Here is a 19114-nt window from a genome sequence, read left to right as displayed (position 1 = left end):
GATGAAGCATGATAAGGGCATAGGTGCAGTGGGAGGTCAGGGGAACCTCTCTTCGATGACATCTGAGCAGAGAAATGAAGCAAGGGAGTGAGCCATTTGCATATCTGGGGGTAGAACATTCTGGACAAGGAATAAAAGAGAATGAGCAAAGACCCTGAGCCAGGAATGTGCTTGGCATGTTTGAAGAACAGCAGGGTGTCCAGGGTGGCTACCAGATTTGGTCAGGGAATGCTTGACGGAGGTAAGATTTGAGAGATCTCAGGTAGGTTAAAAAAAAGGGCAGGGGGGTTTAAGGGGTAAGGAATAAAACTGTGGGAGTAGGATTGCAAAGGCAGGTGAGTTTCAGGATCTTCACAAGGGGTGGTGAATTAATATGTGTGGTGGAGGCAAAGATTGGGAGGTGTGGGAAGTGGAAGATACGGCTGAGAGGGTGAGTGAAGCCAGACTGCAGAGGGTTTAATGCCAGGCTTGTAGACTTTTCTGATCTGCAGCAGAGACCATACGTTTAGAGGCAGAGAGAGTCATGATGTGGGCATTTTGTGTTTATGCTATCAATCTGGCTTTGGTGGGCAGGATGAATTGGACAAGGGTAAGGAAGAGCACCAGTCTGGAGGTGGGTACATACAATGGACCCTGAGCTGAGGTTGTTACTGATAGGAATGGAGAAGGAGGCACTGACCAGAGGAAAATGCCTCATGTCATGGGCAGGGTTGGGTGACTTGAATGGCTCTGGATATGGGATGGAGGGAGCAAGGTAGGGTCCAAGAAGACCACAAGGTTTTAGAGCTGAATAGAAACCCATCATGTTCAAGAGGCAGTATTAGGCTTTCCACATTCCTGGTGGGTTGTCTGCCTCTTCTGGAGACTATGCTGATTTCCAGCCCAGGACTGGCCTCTGATCAGTGCAACCTGGGGTTGGGGGCTTGGGCTCAGGCATACTAGGGAGGGGTGGAGCCCACCCCCAGGTATCATTTCGGCATTTCAGTGAGAGGGTGTGGAGCTGTAGCAGTCTCTTACAAGTCTATATTCTTTCCCACTCTTGACGTTTCCTTATACAGTAGCAAGAATTAGATTCTTACCTATTAATTCACATCCAACAGTAGCTAAAACACTAAACCATTGCTTGGTTCTATTAAAGTACACCTTGAGCGTCCATCCTGGGGTTCTATTTTGTCAGATCTCTCTACTTGTAATTTATTTTTCCAGTAAAGAAAGTCTAAAATGTAGTTGAAGACAGACTTTGGAGTAAGCAGACCTGTGGTCTAATCCCAGCTCTAACACTTGTTAGTTGAGCAGTTCAGTTTCCTTTTCATTAAAATGGGAACAATAATAGTCCTTTGATACTAGTCCTTATTTCATGGAATCTTTATATTCAATTAGTTCATGCTTGCCTAGTGCTTAGGACACTGCCTGGCATATAATAAGGACTCAAAGAATTGGGTTGAGAACTGCCATCTGAGAATGTATGAATTGGTTAACCAGTTCTCTGATAAAGAGATTCTTTGTAGGCCTTCCCCTAGATAAGAAAATGCCTACTCATTCACAGCTAAGTAAACTTATGGTTGGAAGTGAGAACCTGAGTGCCTGAAAGCCGAAAGTGGCAAGAACCATCTGTCTTGTTTGTTTCTCTACCAAGTGTCTTATTACTCCACCAAGCTTGCCTTGCCCCCGGTACCTGGTTTGTCCCTCTCTGACATGTGTTATTTTTTTACATATCCTTGCCCCTCATACCCATGAGCACTCGCCAAGGACCCCATAAGTTTGTGGCCTAGTCTCTGTCTTGCACATGGACACATAGAAGACATTTGCTGAATTTGTTTTGAAAACATTCCCATCAGATTTTAGAGGCTAATGTATTTAATAGCTCAGCTTTTTCCCCAGCCAGTCCCCTAGATATACATGAAAGAAAGAAGAAAAGGTACTCACAATTCAGTTGCCAACTAAGTGCCAGGCACTGTGGGAGGTATTTTCAGGTAATATTATGTTATTTCTCTTAATCCTCTTGGTAATGCTGTAAGGTGAGTGATATTCTCTTTTTAAAGATTAAGAGACAAGGGGGTGAAATAGGTAAAGGGGATTAAGAGGTACAAACCTCCAGTTATAAATAAGCCACAGGGATATAATATACAGCATAAGGAATAAGGTCAATAATATTGTAATAACTTTGTATGGGGACAGGTGGTTACTAGACTTTTTGTGGTGATCATTTTATAATGTATGCAAACATCAAATCACTATGCAGTACACCTGAAACTAACATAATGTATGTCAACTATATTTCAGTTATTAAAAATTACTGATAGGAGCTGGGGGAGAAAGTTATTTGTTTACTTTCTTAAAAAAAATAAAGATTAATAGTCAGGCTCAGGGCTTCCCTGGTGGCGCAGTGGTTGACAGTCTGCCTGCTGATGCAAAAAAAAAAAAAAAAAAAGTCAGGCTCAGAGAGGTTAAATAATTTGCACAAGGACACAGAGCCAGGTTTCAAACCCAGATCTAACTCCGGTTCTTCTGCTTGACCCTTACAAATTTTTCCTAATAAACTAAGGAGAGGCAGAAGAGAACAACAGCAAGAATAAAACCTCTGAGATGCCTGTGTCTGTGCCTTGACCTGAAAAATGAGAGGCCCCTGTTTTAGTGTCACAGACTCTCAGAGTTAGGAGTAATTTGATCCCTCCTTTTTTCTTTTTTTTTTTTTTTTGCTGTACGTAGGCCTCTCACTGTTGTGGCTTCTCCCATTGCGGAGCACAGGCTCCAGACGCGCAGGCTCAGCGGCCATGGCTCACGGGCCCAGGCGCTCTGCGGCATGTGGGATCTTCCCAGACCGGGGAATGAACCGAACCGTGTCCCCTGCATCAGCAGGCGGACTCTCAACCACTGTGCCACCAGGGAAGCCCATGATCCCTCCTTTTATGAAGGAAGAATCTAAGGTCCAGAGAAGTCCAGGAGCGCCTTTAAAAATCATCTAATCTTTCTTCCTTAGACAGTCCTTTGGTAATATTTGATAAGCTAGTGAGGAGGAAAACTCTTTGGGATACAGGGGAGAATATCTAGAGGAATGTTAATCATTACTGTTAATCTTGTTAGTAGTCACTTCATTCAAATGTGATCTCTTCTCTCTTGGTTGTTCCATACCAGTTGCTGCCCTGCCCCTCTGCTTCCTGCTTTATCCTGGAACAAGTTGGATTTATATACCTGACCTGCCAGCTCCCAGGGGGCACAACAGTTACCATACTTGTTTTGTGCTGCACTGAATTGGCTGGGTTTTGTTCCAGGTTCTCATAGTCTAGTGGAACATGAGAAGCACCAACGATTTTTTTTCTCAAGTGAAAGGATAGGATCTGTGCATGTTGGTTCAGGCCAGGCTTTATGGTCTCACAAGCTCTCAGTGCTTGGGGATTTCTCACCACTTTGAAGTTGAAAAGGACTAGTTTGCAGAAACCAAGTTCTTAGACCAAGATTAAGGTGAATGTTAGTGTCTTGTGGGAAACTCACTGGCCCTGAGCTGGGGTACCAGGCTGAGCCCTTCCATGGAATAACTGAGCCCTTCCAAGTCTCAACTTGTCTGAGGCTGCTTAGGATCATAAAAATGCAACAGGTCTGGTAGTCTCAGAACTTGGGTTTGAGCCCCTTCTGGACCAGCTTTCTGATGGTTAGACAACTCAATTCTTCTCCAAGCCCATTTTTCTTTCAGAAAAATGAAAGGCTTAGGTTTGAGTAGATGATTTTTAAAGGCCCTTCCATCCTGCTACCCTAGTGCCTACCCCAGTAGTCACAGATTGTTTGAGGCTCATGTCACCAATTATTAAGTTGGGAGAGAGAAGGGTATAGAAGCTGAATATATTTTATACCAGCATTCAAAAGATCCTGAAGGTGAGAAATGTTGTAATGGCCATTTGTTACAATTCTCACCTTGTTTGCATCGCACACTTAGCACTTCCTAAAAGCAACAAATCCCAGTAATAACCATGAAGGCATGGTTTTCTGATTATTAAACACCTGACAAGGGCTCCGTATTGTTTGAAGCTGCTGGGGACATTTACTTAGTCAAGCTCCCTTTCTGGACTCTGACAATCAGTAGCCACTGTTGATAAGTCTGCAAATAGGAGAGGTAAACACAGTTGAGGGAGAGGTGAACAGCCTGGTACAATGAGGTATTTTCCTAGAGGAAGACATTCCCAGCCGGACTGGACCCTAGATTGGTCTTCCACTAGGCCTCACAGAATCTCCAAGACTTTGTATTATTACATTTCTCTTACATTTCCTAGAATGAAGGTTGTAAGAGAGTTAGGATCATTGACTTTTAGGGCTGTGTAAGGGAGCTGAAGAGGCCAAGAGTATTTTTGAAGAAAATCTGGGTTTGGGAGGCTGAAGGCTCTGCGTGAATAGCGTCCCTCGGGTACAGTGTGACAGACTGAGGCATGTGCGTCTACATGTGACTTTTCCTGGAGGTAGTCACGGGGGAGCCAGGACACATTCCAGGTGAATCATTGCTGCTGACCATTGGAGCTTATCTTTGGAAATTACCTTTATAGCTGAGAGTTGGGTCCAGTTTTTCAGTTGGATTTGCCACACAAAGGAGTGTCAGTTCTGCACCAGACTTCATGCTAGGCCCTGGAGATTTGAAGATGATCAAGATGCAGTCTTTGCCCCTTAGAGCTGGGGGCAGTGGTGCAGAGAGGAAGGGACTAAAGGAGACAGAAACATAATGAACTGTAGTTATAGAACAAATGATATAAAACAGGTAATACACCAAGTGAAACAAACACTTCCTGCCTTTGGGGGACCATCAAGGAAGGATGGAAGTCTGATTAAGGGAGGAAAAGGTGGGTAAATAAAGTATCCTAAACACACAGAGTAGCTATAGGTGTGAATGTTAGGATACAAGACCATGCATTTGTGTGGCAGGAATAAAAGATAAATCAAGATGTGACTAGAGCATTCGTTTGTACAAGAGGTTGAAAGATAAAGGTTCTTTGGGGCCACCTTGTGGAGGGCCATCCCTTCTTTCTTTTTTTTTTTTTTTTTTTTTTTTTGCGGTATGCGGGCCTCTCACTGCTGTGGCCTCTCCCGTTGTGGAGCGCAGGCTCCGGACGCGCAGGCTCAGCGGCCGTGGCTCACAGGCCCAGCCGCTCCGCGGCATGTGGGATCTTCCCGGACCTCACAGGCCCAGCTGCTCCGCGGCATGTGGGATCTTCCCGGACCGGGGAACGAACCCATGTCCCCTGCATCGGCAGGCGGACTCTCAACCACTGCGCCACCAGGGAAGCCCCTATCCCTTCTTTCAATAAATGTTTCTTGAGGGACTGTAGTAGGCCAGGGACTGGTCTTAGTTCCCTAGTCCTTAGGAGCTAACAAGAGCCAGCTTTAGTGATGAGTGAGGAGTTTGTGTTCCTGCCTCAGGACCTTTACACAGATCTCCCCGCGATCCCAGTCTCCAGTGTTACCCTTTCCTCCTCCTTTTGCCTGGTTAATTTCTATTCATCCTTTAGAGCTCAGCTTGGAAATTACTTCCTTAAGGAATATGTTCTTGTTTGCCCTACCCAGCCCCATTTGCTTAGTTATGAACTTGATATCTTCTTCCTACCACTTGCCCCAATTATAATGAAAATAATTATGTTATTGTTTAATATCTGCTGTATGTCTAATCTCTCTCTTGTTTGCTGCTCTTTCCCGAGCATGGTGTTAGAGACATAGTTGGCATGCAGTAAATACTTGCTAAAAGAATGACTGAAGCGTGTTCATTGAATTTAGCAATCAGCGGTCACTGTTGACCTTGGTGAGACAGTTTCAGAGAAATGGTGGGGGTGGAAGTCAAACTGCAGTGGATTGGGCAGTAAATAGGAAGTGAAGAAATGAAGGCAGTGATGTGTAGACAACTTTTTTTTTTTTAATTGAAGTATAGTTGATACACAATGTATCAGTTTCTGGTATACAACAAAGTGATTCAGTTATATATATATATATTCTTCATATTCTTTTCCATTGTGTTTTATTACAGGATATTGAATATAGTTCCCCATGCTGTACAGTAGCTCCTGTTGTTTATCTGTTTTATATATAGTAGTGTGTATCTGTTAATCCCAAACTCCTAATTTATCCCTCCCTGCCTTTTCTCCTTTGGTAGCCATAAGTTTGTTTTTTATTAGACAACTTTTTTTTTTTTTTTTTTTTTTGCTGCGCCGCATGTCTTGCAGGGTCTTAGTCCCCTGACCAGGGATTGAACCTGCGCCCTTGCAGTAAAAGTGCGGAGTCCTTACCACTGGACTGCCAGGGAATTCCCTGTTAGACAACTTTTTAATATGTGTGGCTGTGACATGGGGAAGCAAGGGTGGTAGCTAGAGGAGAAAGTGGGGTCCAGGTTTTTTTTTTTTTTAATGGGAAAAGACTTGAATTTATTTAAATGACAGTTGGAAGGAGCCAGTGGAGAAGAGAGTGGTGGTGGAGACTGTCTTCTGAGAGGTGGGATGGGGTGGAGTCAACAGTTGAGTTCTGTAGACATTGGGGAGTCTGGGTGAGCCAGCTAAGACTGTGCAGCACACCAGGAAAAGAAGCCAAACACCTGAACTCGGGCAGTGCTGAAGGACAGAGAAGGATTGGAGGGACATTTCAAAGGTGGAACCAGGTGGCTATGAGAGGAGGGAGTAGAGGGTCTTGATTTTTGTGCCCCTAGTGCCTAGCACAGAGCACGTGTTACGTAAGTGTTGAATGGTGTTGAGTTTCTCAAGACCGGAGGGGGACTTCTCTGGTGGCGCAGTGGTTAAGAATCCACCTGCCAATGCAGGGGACATGGGTTTGAGCCCTGGTCTGGGAAGATCCCACATGCTGCGGAGCAGCTAAGCCCGTGTGCCACAACTACTGAGCCTGTGCTCTAGGGCCCGCAGGCCACAACTACTGAGCCCACGTGCCACAGCTACTGGTGCACGGGCACCCAGAGCCTGCGCTCTGCAACAAGAGAAGCCACTCCAATGAGAAGCCCACACACCGCAACGAAGAGTAGCCCCCCACTCGCCGCAACTAGCGAAAGCCTTTGTGCATCAACAGAGCCCCAATGCAGCCAAAAATAAATAAATAAAATAAATAAATTTATATTAAAAAAAAAAGACTGGAGGGCAGGGCAGGCTCTGGAGGGTGTGGCCATAACAAGTTATCTCGAATATCTTCACAGTGGAAAGTCCTGATTCTTTTTGAATTTTGGAAACAACCAGAGGTCACTCAGAGCCAAGATGTTGAATTGTTGAGTAAGTGGGTGGTCGGGTCAGAGACTATTCCTTGCTGGTTAAAAAGTAAAAGCAAGAAACAAGGTGCGGCTTAAAATAATGAGATTTGCTGGTGGCAGCCTGAAAGCCCTTTCATGTAAGAGTTCCCAAACTCTGGTACTTCCAGAATTTGGAAGATTCATTTGGATATCTGTGTTCATTAAAAACCCTCTCACTAAAGGGAACCCTCTTGCACTGTTGGTGGGAATGTAAATTGATACAGCCACTATGGAAAACAGTATGGAGGTTCCTTTAAAAAACTAAAAACAGAACTACCATATGACCCAGCAATCCTACTACTGGGCATATACCCTGAGAAAACCATGATTCAAAAAGAGACACGTACCACCACAGTGTTCACTGCAGTACTATTTACAACAGCCAGGACATGAAAGCAACCTAAGTGTCCATCGACAGGTGAATGGATAAAGAAGATGTGGCACATATATACAGTGGAATATTAGCCATAAAAAGAAACGAAATTGAGTTATTTGTAGTGAGGGAGATGGACCTAGAGTCTGTCATACATAGTGAAGTAAGTCAGAAAGAGAAAAACAAATACCGCACGCTAACACACATATATGGAATCTAAAAAAATGGTTCTGATGAACCTAGGGGCAGGACAGGAATAAAGATGCAGACATAGAGAATGGACTTGAGGACACGGGGAGGGTAAGCTGGGATGAAGTGAGAGAGTAACATTCACATATATACACTACCAAATGTAAAATAGATAGCTAGTGAGAAGTAGCTGCATAGCACAGGGAGATCAGCTCGGTGCTTTGTGACCACCTAGAGGGGTGGGATAGGGAGGGTGGGAGGGAGGCGCAAGAGGGAGGGGATATGGGGATATATGTATATGTGTAGCTGATTCACTTTGTTATACAGCAGAAACTAACACAACATTGTAAAGCAATTATACTCCAATAAAGATGTAAAAATAATAATAATATTTAAAAAAAAACCTCACTAATTCACTGTCTCACCCATAAACCAGTTTGAATGAGTGTCTCAGACTTTTCTGCCTTGGAGTTTGTGAGGTTGATGGTGCACTGTCCAACCACTACCACCCAAAACGACAAAGGCCGCTCCCTCTTGAGAGTCTAGGAAGTTTAGATCCAGGAGGTGATACATGTATGGGAGAGGAGCAGGTGGGTCGGGCTTTAAAGCCTTCTGCCAGCTCATTTAACTCTCCTCTGGGCTATGAGGACAGCTGTCTGTGCCCTGGCTGCCCCAGAATGCCGCCAAGCAATCCTGAAGTGCCCGAAGCCGTGCATTGTCTATTCATGGCCCCTGTGCCTGTAAAACAGGGTCCGGTGACTGTCACTGTGCCTGTGGCAGTCTGGAGTTACCCAGAGAGAACAAAGCCACACACACGGGGCGCACAAGGGAGTCTTGTAACAACCTTGTCCCACTTTCTAGGGCTGAGTCAGGTACCACAACTTGATCTCAGCTGCCCTTTTATTTCAACAAGTTAACATCTGAGCCACACCAGGAGTATTGTGCTCTGTCCCTTTTGGAGGGATGTGGACTGACTCTGTGCTACTGCCCATGCTAATCTCTCAGCCTACACAGCTCTTCCCCATACTTTTTCAGCCTGTAGTAAATCTTGCCCATCTTTCAAGGCTCAGCTTCCCCTGCAAAGACTATCCTGGCTCCCCTGAGTGGAATGGGCAGGAACTAGAAAGAGCACAGGCTTTAGAATGGGGCAGACCTGAGTTGGGATGCTAACTCTGCTGCTTGGCCTTTCACCCCCGGCCCCAAGCTTCAGTTCTCTTATCCGTTAAATGAATATAATAATACCTGTCTCACAGGATTGTTTTGAGAATTAAATGAGATTGGGTCTGTGAAAGCATCTAGCACAGTTCTTGGCATATAGGAGGGATTAAATGTTTGTTCTTTCCCTTCTACCCTTGTAATTTCTTTCTCTGCACTAAGATAGCACTTTGCTTCTACCCCTGAAATAACATCTTAATGAAAGAGTACCATATGGAAGAATGTTTCTTTTCCAGTGGATTTCCTCTTTGAGGAGCAGGGGTAATTTATCCAACAGTCTCCAATGTAGAGCTTGGACCCATGGGTCCAACAAGAGGACCCATGATGTTGGTTGAATGAATGATGGAACCATTGGGGTGATGGAAAATCTGCACAACCAAGGCTTTTGAAGAGTAGGGAAAGGCAGCAACACGTGTAACCTAGAGAGGAGAAATTTCTGGGTGCTTGCTGGGGACCATTGTAGGAAAGGCTGACCCGAAAATAAAGAGACTTTGTTCATTTCATCTACTCAGAACTATAAGCATGGGCTGAAGGAAAGGAGAAGGCAGGTTTTGTTTCAGTAGAAAAAGGAACAACCAGAACCGTTTTTTTAAAAGTCTCATTTTAAAAAATGAGGCTACTTTTGAGGCCAGGAATTCCCTGTGGTGGGGAGATGAACAACTGGATGAGCGCTCCCCAGGGATCTTGTGGAGGAGGGAACTGTGCATCCAGCAGAGCATCGCCCAGCCCTTTCAGGACTCATGAGAGTCCGTTAACTTGGTCGTCTTCTACATGGTAGGAATCCCATCCCTGCACCCCTGCTTCTTTGGCCTCTGAGCCCCTTGGTTTTGTGTGCAGGTGAAGATGCCTGGAGGTGTCGGGGCTGTGGAGACCATGTCGCTCTGAACCAGAGGCTGTACAGGACTGTCAGCGAAGCCTGGCACAGCTCCTGCTTCCGGTAAGTGGGTCCACACCCCTGTCTTTGCCAGTGCGCTGCAGGCCAGGCACTATTTCATCTTCTGGAAAATACAAAACAAGCTTCCTACTAGAGAGTTGCCATTTTGGGGGAGCTCAGGGAGCAAAGGGATATGCCCAGGAAGGGCATGTGAGCAAACACCAGGTGAAAGTGGAAGAGCCACACATGGGCCGGGTGCAGCTAGAGGTGGGGGGTTTGGGATGGGAGGAGACCTTTCCGGGGTGTCCCAGCACCCTCACTTTATAGGTGAGGAGACCAAGGCCGAGAAAGAGCGACTTTCCCACGCCTGCTCTGCTGATTACACGGTTGCCTCAAGGGTTGTTTGTAGTGCAGCTGGCAGAGCCAGCTCTTCTTCACCACGGGATGCCTCCCTAGTTTCCTGCTTTTTGTTATTAACTTTATTATAGCTCTTAGATTATTGTTTGGAGGCAGCTCGGTTTCTTGAAAATAACAGACTTTAATGTCAGATTTGTTCCTCTTCTCTGAGACTCTGTTTCCTCATCAGGAAAATAAAGGTGTTAATCATCTCTGTCACAGACTTGTTGAAATTGAATGAAGTCATATATGCCAAGGGTCCAGCTCATGGTAGGCACCCACTGAATGGTTGGAATCCTTGAGAGTGGGAGCTTGTCTTTGTATTCTCCAGAGCATAACACAGCGCCTGACCTGCGGTCATTCCTCGTTGGAGGCTGGGTGGGCATTTGTGGTCCCCCGTGGTCTGAAGTGGCAGGGCTGTGCTGAGATCTGAGAATGAGACAGACCATAGCCGGGCACCATGTGCTGTAAACTCCAGCTCCCGCACACAGCTCATGTTGCAAAGCATCCCCTGTGCTGATATCAAGAAATTTAATTGACCTTTAAGCACTTGTCTCCACCCAGGGAATTACGTGGGGGGTTGGCCTGGAGAGCTCTGGCCTCTGGAAGAGTTGGAACATTTTTCTGCCCTTTCAGCTCTAACTCAGAGCTCTCCAGTCTTCTCTGTGGATCTGATTGCTTTGGTTACTCCTCCTTGGTTACCCTCAGGGAATTTGATTCCACTTTTACTTTGCCTTTTAGTAAGATAGGAGCAGAGTATCATAGCTCCAGGGGCCTCTGGCTAGTCTTTTCATTTTACAACTGAGGCAAACGAGCATCATCAGAACCCAAAGAGTTCCCAGACTGAGGCTCTCCTTGGCCTCCAACCCATACGGTCTTATTTGTTCCTGCCGTTTTCCTATTTGTATGAATATCTTCTAACCAAAATAAGCAGGAATGGGTAGAACAAGCTAATCTTTGGGATTTCTGGATTCTCCTATAACTAGAAGAACCACCTACTATATGATATAACTCCTTCATATTACAGATGCAAGGCCTGAAACCAAAAAGTCAAAAAGTTAGGCCATGGATGAAAAGAGCTGGCCCTAGAACTGAAGATGCTAGCTTGTTAGAGTGCACTGTGTGTGTGTGTGTGTGTGTGTATAAAAGAGACAGACACACAAATACATGCTCATAAAGAAGTAAGACACGTTATCCTGGTGGGAAAGAGTTCAGGCTATGGAAGAGACTGGTTTCAAATCCTGGCTTTGCAGTTTATTAACTGACCTTAGGTGACTTCCCTGAACTTCAGGTACCTCATCTGTAAAATCGGGATAAGAATAGTACTCATCCCACAAGGTTGTTCAGGAGGATTAAATGTGATAACCTATGTAAAGTCCCTAGCATAGCATCTGACACATAGAAAACCTTTAATAATCAGCAGTTGTCACTTTGTTATATTGTGAATGTGTGTCTATACATACCTGCATGCATATGTGTATTTCTCTTAACACACTCATTGGTCATCTGATGTGGAGCCTTGGGGATTAAGGTTAACTTTGAACCACCCTGGCACAGTTAAGTCAAAGATCATGCCTGTGGGGGAAGCAGAGCATCTCGGTTCAGTCTCTTATTTGCAGCTTTGCCTCAAGGATGGAGTCTTTCTGATCCAGCTCTACTGAAAGGATGCATCTCCTGACTCCTGAGCTTTCCCACGAAAACTGGATGGCATGGAGCCCTCAGATGGAGCCTGGTGATTTGCCCTGGGGAGGTTGGCTGCTTTGGAGCCAATTTGATTTTTTCCCAAATTGGAGGAATATCTTCAGGGCTGGGAAGTATTGTACTTGTCTGGCCACAGAAGCGACCTGGGTTATGAGGAGCCTGAGGCATTAGCCTGAATAGTCTTTTAAGGTCTCTTCTACCTCAGCTTATCTGTGATTCTCTGATGAATTCACAGTGTCTGGGTGCAGGCCTGCTAGAAGCAGGACCCTCCTTCCGTGCTACCCAAAGTAATTCATTCTTCCTGACTCCATTCCAGCCTCACTCTTACCCAGCTGGGCTCCAGTTACAATAAAGGAAATGACTTTTCTTCTACCCTTCCCCCATACCTTTGTTTTCCTAGTCACAGGGTGGGGCTGGATATTGAATGGAGAAATTGCTGGGGTTTGGTTCAAACTCCTCCCCTCGGGGCTTCCCTGGTGGCGCGGTGGTTGCGAGTCCGCCTGCTGATGCAGGGGACATGGGTTCGTGCCCCGGTCTGGGAAGATCCCACATGCCGCGGAGTGACTGGGCCCGTGAGCCATGGCCGCTGAGCCTGCGCGTCCGGAGCCTGTGCTCCACAATGGGAGAGGCCACAACAGTGAGAGGCCCGCGTACCACAAAAAAACAAAACAAAACAAAAAAAACTCCTCCCCTTGCCTTCTCCTTACACTAGCCCATCCCCTGTCTGCAGCCACATACATAATCTTGCCTCTTGCCTCCGCCAGATTCTCAGGTGCCCAGACAATAGGAAACCACTTACGGCTGGGACCTGGGGCTGTACTTTGGAGGCCAGTTAACGTACTTCCTGGAAGTCCGTAATTGTGCTGCTGCAGTTGGGGCGCCCAGCCAGGATCTCTCTGATCTCTGGATGCTTGGCTGACCAGCCCTCCCGTTTCCTCTCCTCAGCCTTCGCAGCGGGCCTGTTTGGACTCCGTACCTCTGACCTTCCTTCTTGAGCAGTGCCATTGGTTCTAGAGCTGGGGACATTCTCTCTGAAGCTCTCAGGAACTGGCTCCCTCTCTCTGGGGGAGGCCAGGAAAGCAGCCGGACTGCACATTGTTTGTAGTTGAGGTTAAAATGAGAAGCTATGAATGGTGACCTGGTCTCTTGGCATGTTGGCAAACCAGGGAAACTTGAGTTTTCTGACGATTGTCCTTGATTGTCCTTTCCCCCTAGTCAGAGGTGTTTGGCCAAGGAGGAGAGATTGTGGGAGGAGGGAAAAACTGCCTCTTTATGGCCCCTACCTGGAACTCTGTTGTTTGACCCGATTCCTGACAGCATTATCACAGGGGAAACTCCACCATTCTTAAGGCTCCTGGGAACTTTCAGGGTCTCCTTTCTCAGGATCGCGAACAGCTTTCTCTTTGGAGAAGTGTTGCCTAATGGCGATGCTCTGGAAAAGGGATGATGCAGATAGAAAGCTGTTGTCACTTCATCAAGCTACAGACCATTTCCTCTAAATTTGTGACTCCAGGAAAGGCCGGTGAAGAAATCACACACGTAGCGACCGAGACTGTGGTATAATGGGCTGGCTGACGACAGTGTTTTCTGCAGTGCTGAAAGCTGTGCTCATTTTCTCACCCACACCCCCATCCAAACAAGCGCAGTAGAATGATAGTTACAGTAACAGGTACCATTTATTGAGTGCTTACTCTGCACCAGACACTGTCCTAAGTGTATGTCACGTACATTATCTCATTTAATTCCTACAACAACCTAATGTGGTACTGGTCTTACTTATTTTACAAATATAGGGAAATGGAGGTTACTTGCTACAGTCACAGAGCTAGTAACTGGCATAGTTGGGATTTGAACCCAGGCATCCTGACTCCTTGCTTACCAGAGTCTTTGCATTCCTGACTAGGGCAGTCATTTACCCTCCCTGAGGCTCAGTTTCCTCTTCTGTGCCTTCAGGGTGAAAAGAAATCACCCTCCACACACTGGTGGTGTCAGATAGCACTGAAGGACATTGGTTCAAAGGCTTCATGAACTCTAGTGTCAGTAAAAGTGCTGTTAAATTTCTCCTGGGTCTCTGGCTCCTGGCGTGGGAGTCAGTGGGGCAACCCTGCCCTCTGCTGTTGTACTGTTGGTGTTGCTGTCCTGTTTATTGACCCAAAAGCCTTTGATTCTAGTTTGTCTAGTTTATCTCTAAGGAAACAGCCAGCCAGCAGGTCATTAAGGCTGGCTGCTGGATAGATGCCTGGGGCCTGGGGCTTGCCCCGCAGGGAAGGGGAAGGACAAACACCTGGGCCTTCTTCTGCCCCAACAAGGGACTCCAGCATGAACAGAGTGGGACTTCTAATATGTAGCAGCAGCTTGTGACCTTCAATGTGCCTTAATCCTGCTCTGTTCTTTGGAAAAACAAAAATAAGACCCCGTGGAAGCCCCACATTGGCTGTCCAGGGCAGAGACGGAGGGGGTGGGGGTGGGGCCAGGGATGGACGACTGATAATTTACTAAGCATTGTATTGGGAGTTTCACTTAGATTATCTGATTCAACCCTCATGGTAACCCTACAACTCCATTTTATACAAGAAGGCCCAGAAAGGTAGAGTAACTTGCCCAGGGTCACACAGAGCTGACACTCGAAGTTAGGTCTCTCTGGCTCCAAAGAAGGGTCTTCTTTCCACTGTGACTCCCACGAAAGAACATTAGACCTGGAGTCAGAAGACCTGGATTTGAGCCTTAGCTGAGCCAGGCCAGCTGTGTAACTGTGGGCAAGTTCCTTAGCTGTGATGAGTCTCAGTTTCCTATCTCTAAGATGTGGTGAAAGTAACCCACCTCATGAAGTCGTTGTGAGGATCACGGAGGTAACACATCAGAGAGCACCCGGAAAACATTAGGATGGGGTGATGTAAAGGGTCAGCAGCAGCACGTAGCAACACTGTGCTCCTGAGCCGTTCTCATTTCATTTTGAGCATCATCTACTGTATTAAAGCACCCAGTTAGCTGCTGTCAGGGACACAGATTGGACCTACTGGTCATATCTCCCAGTTGGTTCCCTCAGACAGCTGAAAAACAGGCCAAAACTTGGAGCGTTCCTAATAATGGGCTGTAGTCTGGCTTCCATTCTGTCTCTCCCTTGGAACATTCCCTTGGGGGTGTCCCAGAGGATAGACTCAGCGGTCCGTCCACTGGCCACTCTTCAGTCCTCATCTTGTATGGCCTCCCGAGCTGCCCTGGAGGTGGTCAGGTGAATCAGAGTTTGCAGTCACGCTGCTTGAGTTTCCATCCCAGCTCCTCATGAGTCACCGCCTTAACCTTTCTTTGCCACAGTTTCCTCATCTATAAAAGAGTGAAATGGTTCCCACCTCAAAAGGTTGTTGTGCAGACTAAATTTGAACATGTATTCAAAGCCCTCAGCAGAGTGCCTGGCTGTAATTAAGACTTAATATATGTTAGCGTTTATTATTAGTGTCTCGGTCACTCTTGAAACGTTTCCTTCCCTTGGCTTCCCTGACATTCCATGCCCCCTTTGTTTCCTTCCACTTCTCTGGTCATTCCAGTTTGCTTACCCCCCTCTATCCAGCTCTGAAACATTGCCGTTCCTCCAGGTGGGCTCACTGTTCCCTCCCTGGGCAGTCTTACCCACCCCCATGGCTCCTGTCCTCCACATGCTGATGACCACATACTCCACATACTGATGGAATCGGTGTGCAGTCCAGACCTCTCCACTGAGTTCTAGACTAGTATCCTGCTGTTAACTTCACATGTCCATTCGGAGGTCTTGCAGGCATCTCAGACCCAGCTGGGCCTTCAGTCTTCCCCCCAGAACTGGCTCCTTTTCCATCGTAACCTGTCCTGTTGAATGGCACCACCATCCACCCACTGCCCAAGCCAGAACCCAGGTGTCCTTCATGATACCTCTTCTTTCTCATCCTTATATCCAAGCCTGTCAGTTTTATCTCCAGATTATACTTTGAATGCGTTCACGTCTTTCCATTTCTCCTATCACCACCGTGTTCCAGTTTACCATCATCCCTCACCTGATGACCACAGTAGCCTTCTAACTGTCCATGGTCACTCTGGACCCCCAATACATTCTCCACAGAGCGACCAGAGTGAGTGGTCTTTAAAAAGAAAAAAAATCTGGGCTTCCCTGGTGGCGCAGTGGTTGAGAGTCCGCCTGCCGATGCAGGGGACACGGGTTCGTGCCCCGGTCCGGGAAGATCCCACATGCCACGGAGCGGCTGGGCCCGTGAGCCATGGCCACTGAACCTGCGCGTCCGGAGCCTGTGCTCTGCAATGGGAGAGGCCACAACAGTGAGAGGCCCACGTGCCGCAAAAAAAAAGAAAAAGAAAAAACTCTGACCACGTCACACTCTGTCATCTCTCTGTCCTCATACACTTCAACGACTCTCCAGCATTCTTGGATAAAGGCCAAAGTCCTTTCTGTGGCCTGTAGAGTTCCCCATGGTCTGGCCTCACCCCATAGCCTCCCGTTTCCTCTACTTCAGCCTTGCTGCTCTTCACAGGTCCAAAACTCGCCCTTCTTCCTTTTGACAAGGCCTTTGATCCTGCTGCCTCTGCCTGGAATGCTCTCTCACCCTCTTTTCGCCTAGTTAACACCTGCTCATCCTTCAGGTCTTTACCTGGATGAGGAATGGATGTCTCAGGGAAACAGTTACAGAATAGGTTGTGGCCCCTGTTTTATGCTTTCATAGACCTTCCCTTGAAGCTTTTTTTGTGGGTTTAATCTCACATTTATTCATTTGCTCATCTCCTTAGTGACATCCTGAGGTCTCTAATATGCTAGCATAACTTGGTCAGGGACCACAGGGTTTTTTGCCCTTTATGTGTCACCACTGAGCACATGTTGGCATGTTAGGGATATTTGTTGAATGAACTGCCTGGGGTGGCCAAGTGATGTGATGAAAGTGAGGCCTTTCCCTGCCCTTCCCCTTCCCCACATACTTCCCTTAGCAGCCACCGTGGCTGCAGTTACTGTAAATGGCAGGGAGGAACTGGTTCCAGACATTGGGTTATTTGGGACAATTGCCTACAAGTGTCGAGTGAAAAGTGAATGATTTGTCTTCTGCCCCCAAAGGAGCCAAAGAGGCTGACCCAGGAGTCCTCCTGTCCAGCAGCAGGTCTTGAGCTGTACTCTGTAGGTACAGTCCAGACAAGAGCAAGCCCTGGAGAGAGAAAGAGAAATGTTCAACTATGGCCCAAACTAGTTATGAACTGTCCTGAAATCTGACAAATCCCAATTCTAATCGCAAGTTTTTTAATGTATTTGTTTTTCAAATTTTTAGAAATCTTTGAAGGATGGCATTAGCTAAAGATGCCCATTGAGTATAAAGTGGGGAAAAAAAGTATCTTTTACTTGTGGGTGATTTATGGCAGGGAGGGGGTGGATGGTTTGGCGATTCCCCAAGAACTTGGAAATGAAGTTTGTCCTCTGGGAGTTAAACTAGTTGGATCTGTGTGTAACAAGAGCAGTATTGTGTGGTAGTTAAGAAAGACTCTAGAACCAGATTGCTTGGGTTAGAATCCTGGTCCTGCCATTTATTAGCTGTGCACCTTTGGCAAGTTACTTACCCTTTCTGTGCTTTGCTTCCTCATCTATGAAATGGAGAAAGTAGCCTAGTGCCTGCCTCGTCATGTTATTGTGAGGGGTGAGTGAGTGAAGCCATGCGTGGCCCTGGTGGGACCAGGGCTTGCAGAGTGAGTGCCCATGACTGGTAGCCATTTGTTAGTAGCTCCCAGGGAGCCCAGTGTCTGCCAGGGCTGAATAGTACGTGAATTGGTGATTGTTACATATCTAAAGAAGTAATGATTTTTTTTCAATTAAAAATTAGTTTAAAAACCAGTAGAATAATGAGTGGCCAACAGTGAAACAGTAAGTGAAAAGTCCGGCAAAACTAGAAGTATGCAAAACTAGAAGTATGTCCACATAGAGATACTGAATCTGGGTTTAGTCACCAGAAGGGTGTTCTTTGTTGTAGGCGGGGCTGGTTTGGCTAGCTCATGGCTGCCAGAACGAAATTTCTCTCCATGGCTCCTCATTTCCCTGTATTTTAAGTCCATGCTCACAGTGCAGCCTTCTGATGCCTAACTCGGCTTCCTGGGATTCTTGATGACAGGAAGGATCAGGGAGCAGCACCTGTACAGGGGATGTGGTGTTCTGATTTCAAGGGCCAATTCATAAATGGACAGAGGTCAATAAATGGTTAGGATAGACACATCCTAGAATGTCTGCACCTCTCTGGATACTATGAAGTCCTGTTCCTGGACCTAAAAGGTCAAAAATGAGGCCTGAATTAGGGTCCTGGATTCACCAAGGTGACCCTAGCCTTGAAGAGGTCTCTGGGTGTTCAGCCAGTCAGCGTTTCTCCGACCACAGCCCTTCAGCATTGACCTACTGGTGTAGAATGTTTTGCTCACCTAACTCCTTCCTCTTACAGAGGAAGAATGGAAGCCCAGAGATGTTTAATGGCTTGCCTTAGATCACACAGCAAGTTTGTTGTCAGCCAGGTTAGATTTTCAGGTCTTCTCTGCCAGACATTTCCCGGAGATTTGTCAAGGTATCCAAAGCACTCTTTCCCTGTGCAGTCAGGGGAAGAATGTGTAAACACAGCATTTGACACTGAATGTTAAACATTCAGTTTTCTAATATTAGTGTTACAGAGCAACAGTGGATAATTATCTACAAAGGGGTTGTGACCCTGTTCTTTTACAGCTCATGCAGGCAAATCTCAGGTGTTAAAAGAACCACCTCAGTGGAGACGTGGCCTGAGGATGAAGCCGTGGTCTGCTGTTAGAGAACACTGGTTGGCCAGCAGGCTTCAGTGGATGTACACACAGCCAGCTGTGGACTTGAGACAAATGCCTGTTCAGGGAGAGGAACTGGCAGCTAAGGACCAGCGCTCTCTCTGGTGTTTCAGGCTTTGTGTTTTCTTCATTGGGAGCCTCTGCTTGCTTAAATACCTCTGATAACTCCTCACCACCTGTGGGTGACCTGACTCTTGGTGGTCTGCTGTGCCCTCTTCCCCCATCCCAGCCTCCCCTCTGCTCGCTCTTCACATGCGCCCTGTGCTGCGGCGGATGGACCTTCCCCTATTCCGCCTCA

At 46.7% G+C, this 19114-nt stretch overlaps 1 protein-coding gene across 5 annotated transcripts in view; it reads left to right on the top strand.

Annotated features, from left to right (window-relative positions):
• Nucleotides 1–19114, top strand: part of LOC101273335 (E3 ubiquitin-protein ligase RNF185) — an 88016-nt gene that overhangs the window by 35014 nt on the left and 33888 nt on the right. For all 5 annotated transcript variants that reach the window (XM_033412886.2, XM_033412884.2, XM_033412887.2 and 2 more), the window contains one exon: nucleotides 9870–9969. In XM_033412886.2, coding sequence (XP_033268777.1) covers nucleotides 9870–9969 — 100 coding nt within the window. The remainder of the gene's footprint in view (nucleotides 1–9869; nucleotides 9970–19114) is intronic.

This window comes from Orcinus orca, chromosome 15 (assembly GCF_937001465.1).
Source record: "Orcinus orca chromosome 15, mOrcOrc1.1, whole genome shotgun sequence".
NCBI lineage: Eukaryota > Metazoa > Chordata > Mammalia > Artiodactyla > Delphinidae > Orcinus > Orcinus orca.
The sequence above is the reverse complement of the archived record's forward strand: the minus strand, read 5'-3'. Positions and strand labels throughout refer to the sequence as shown.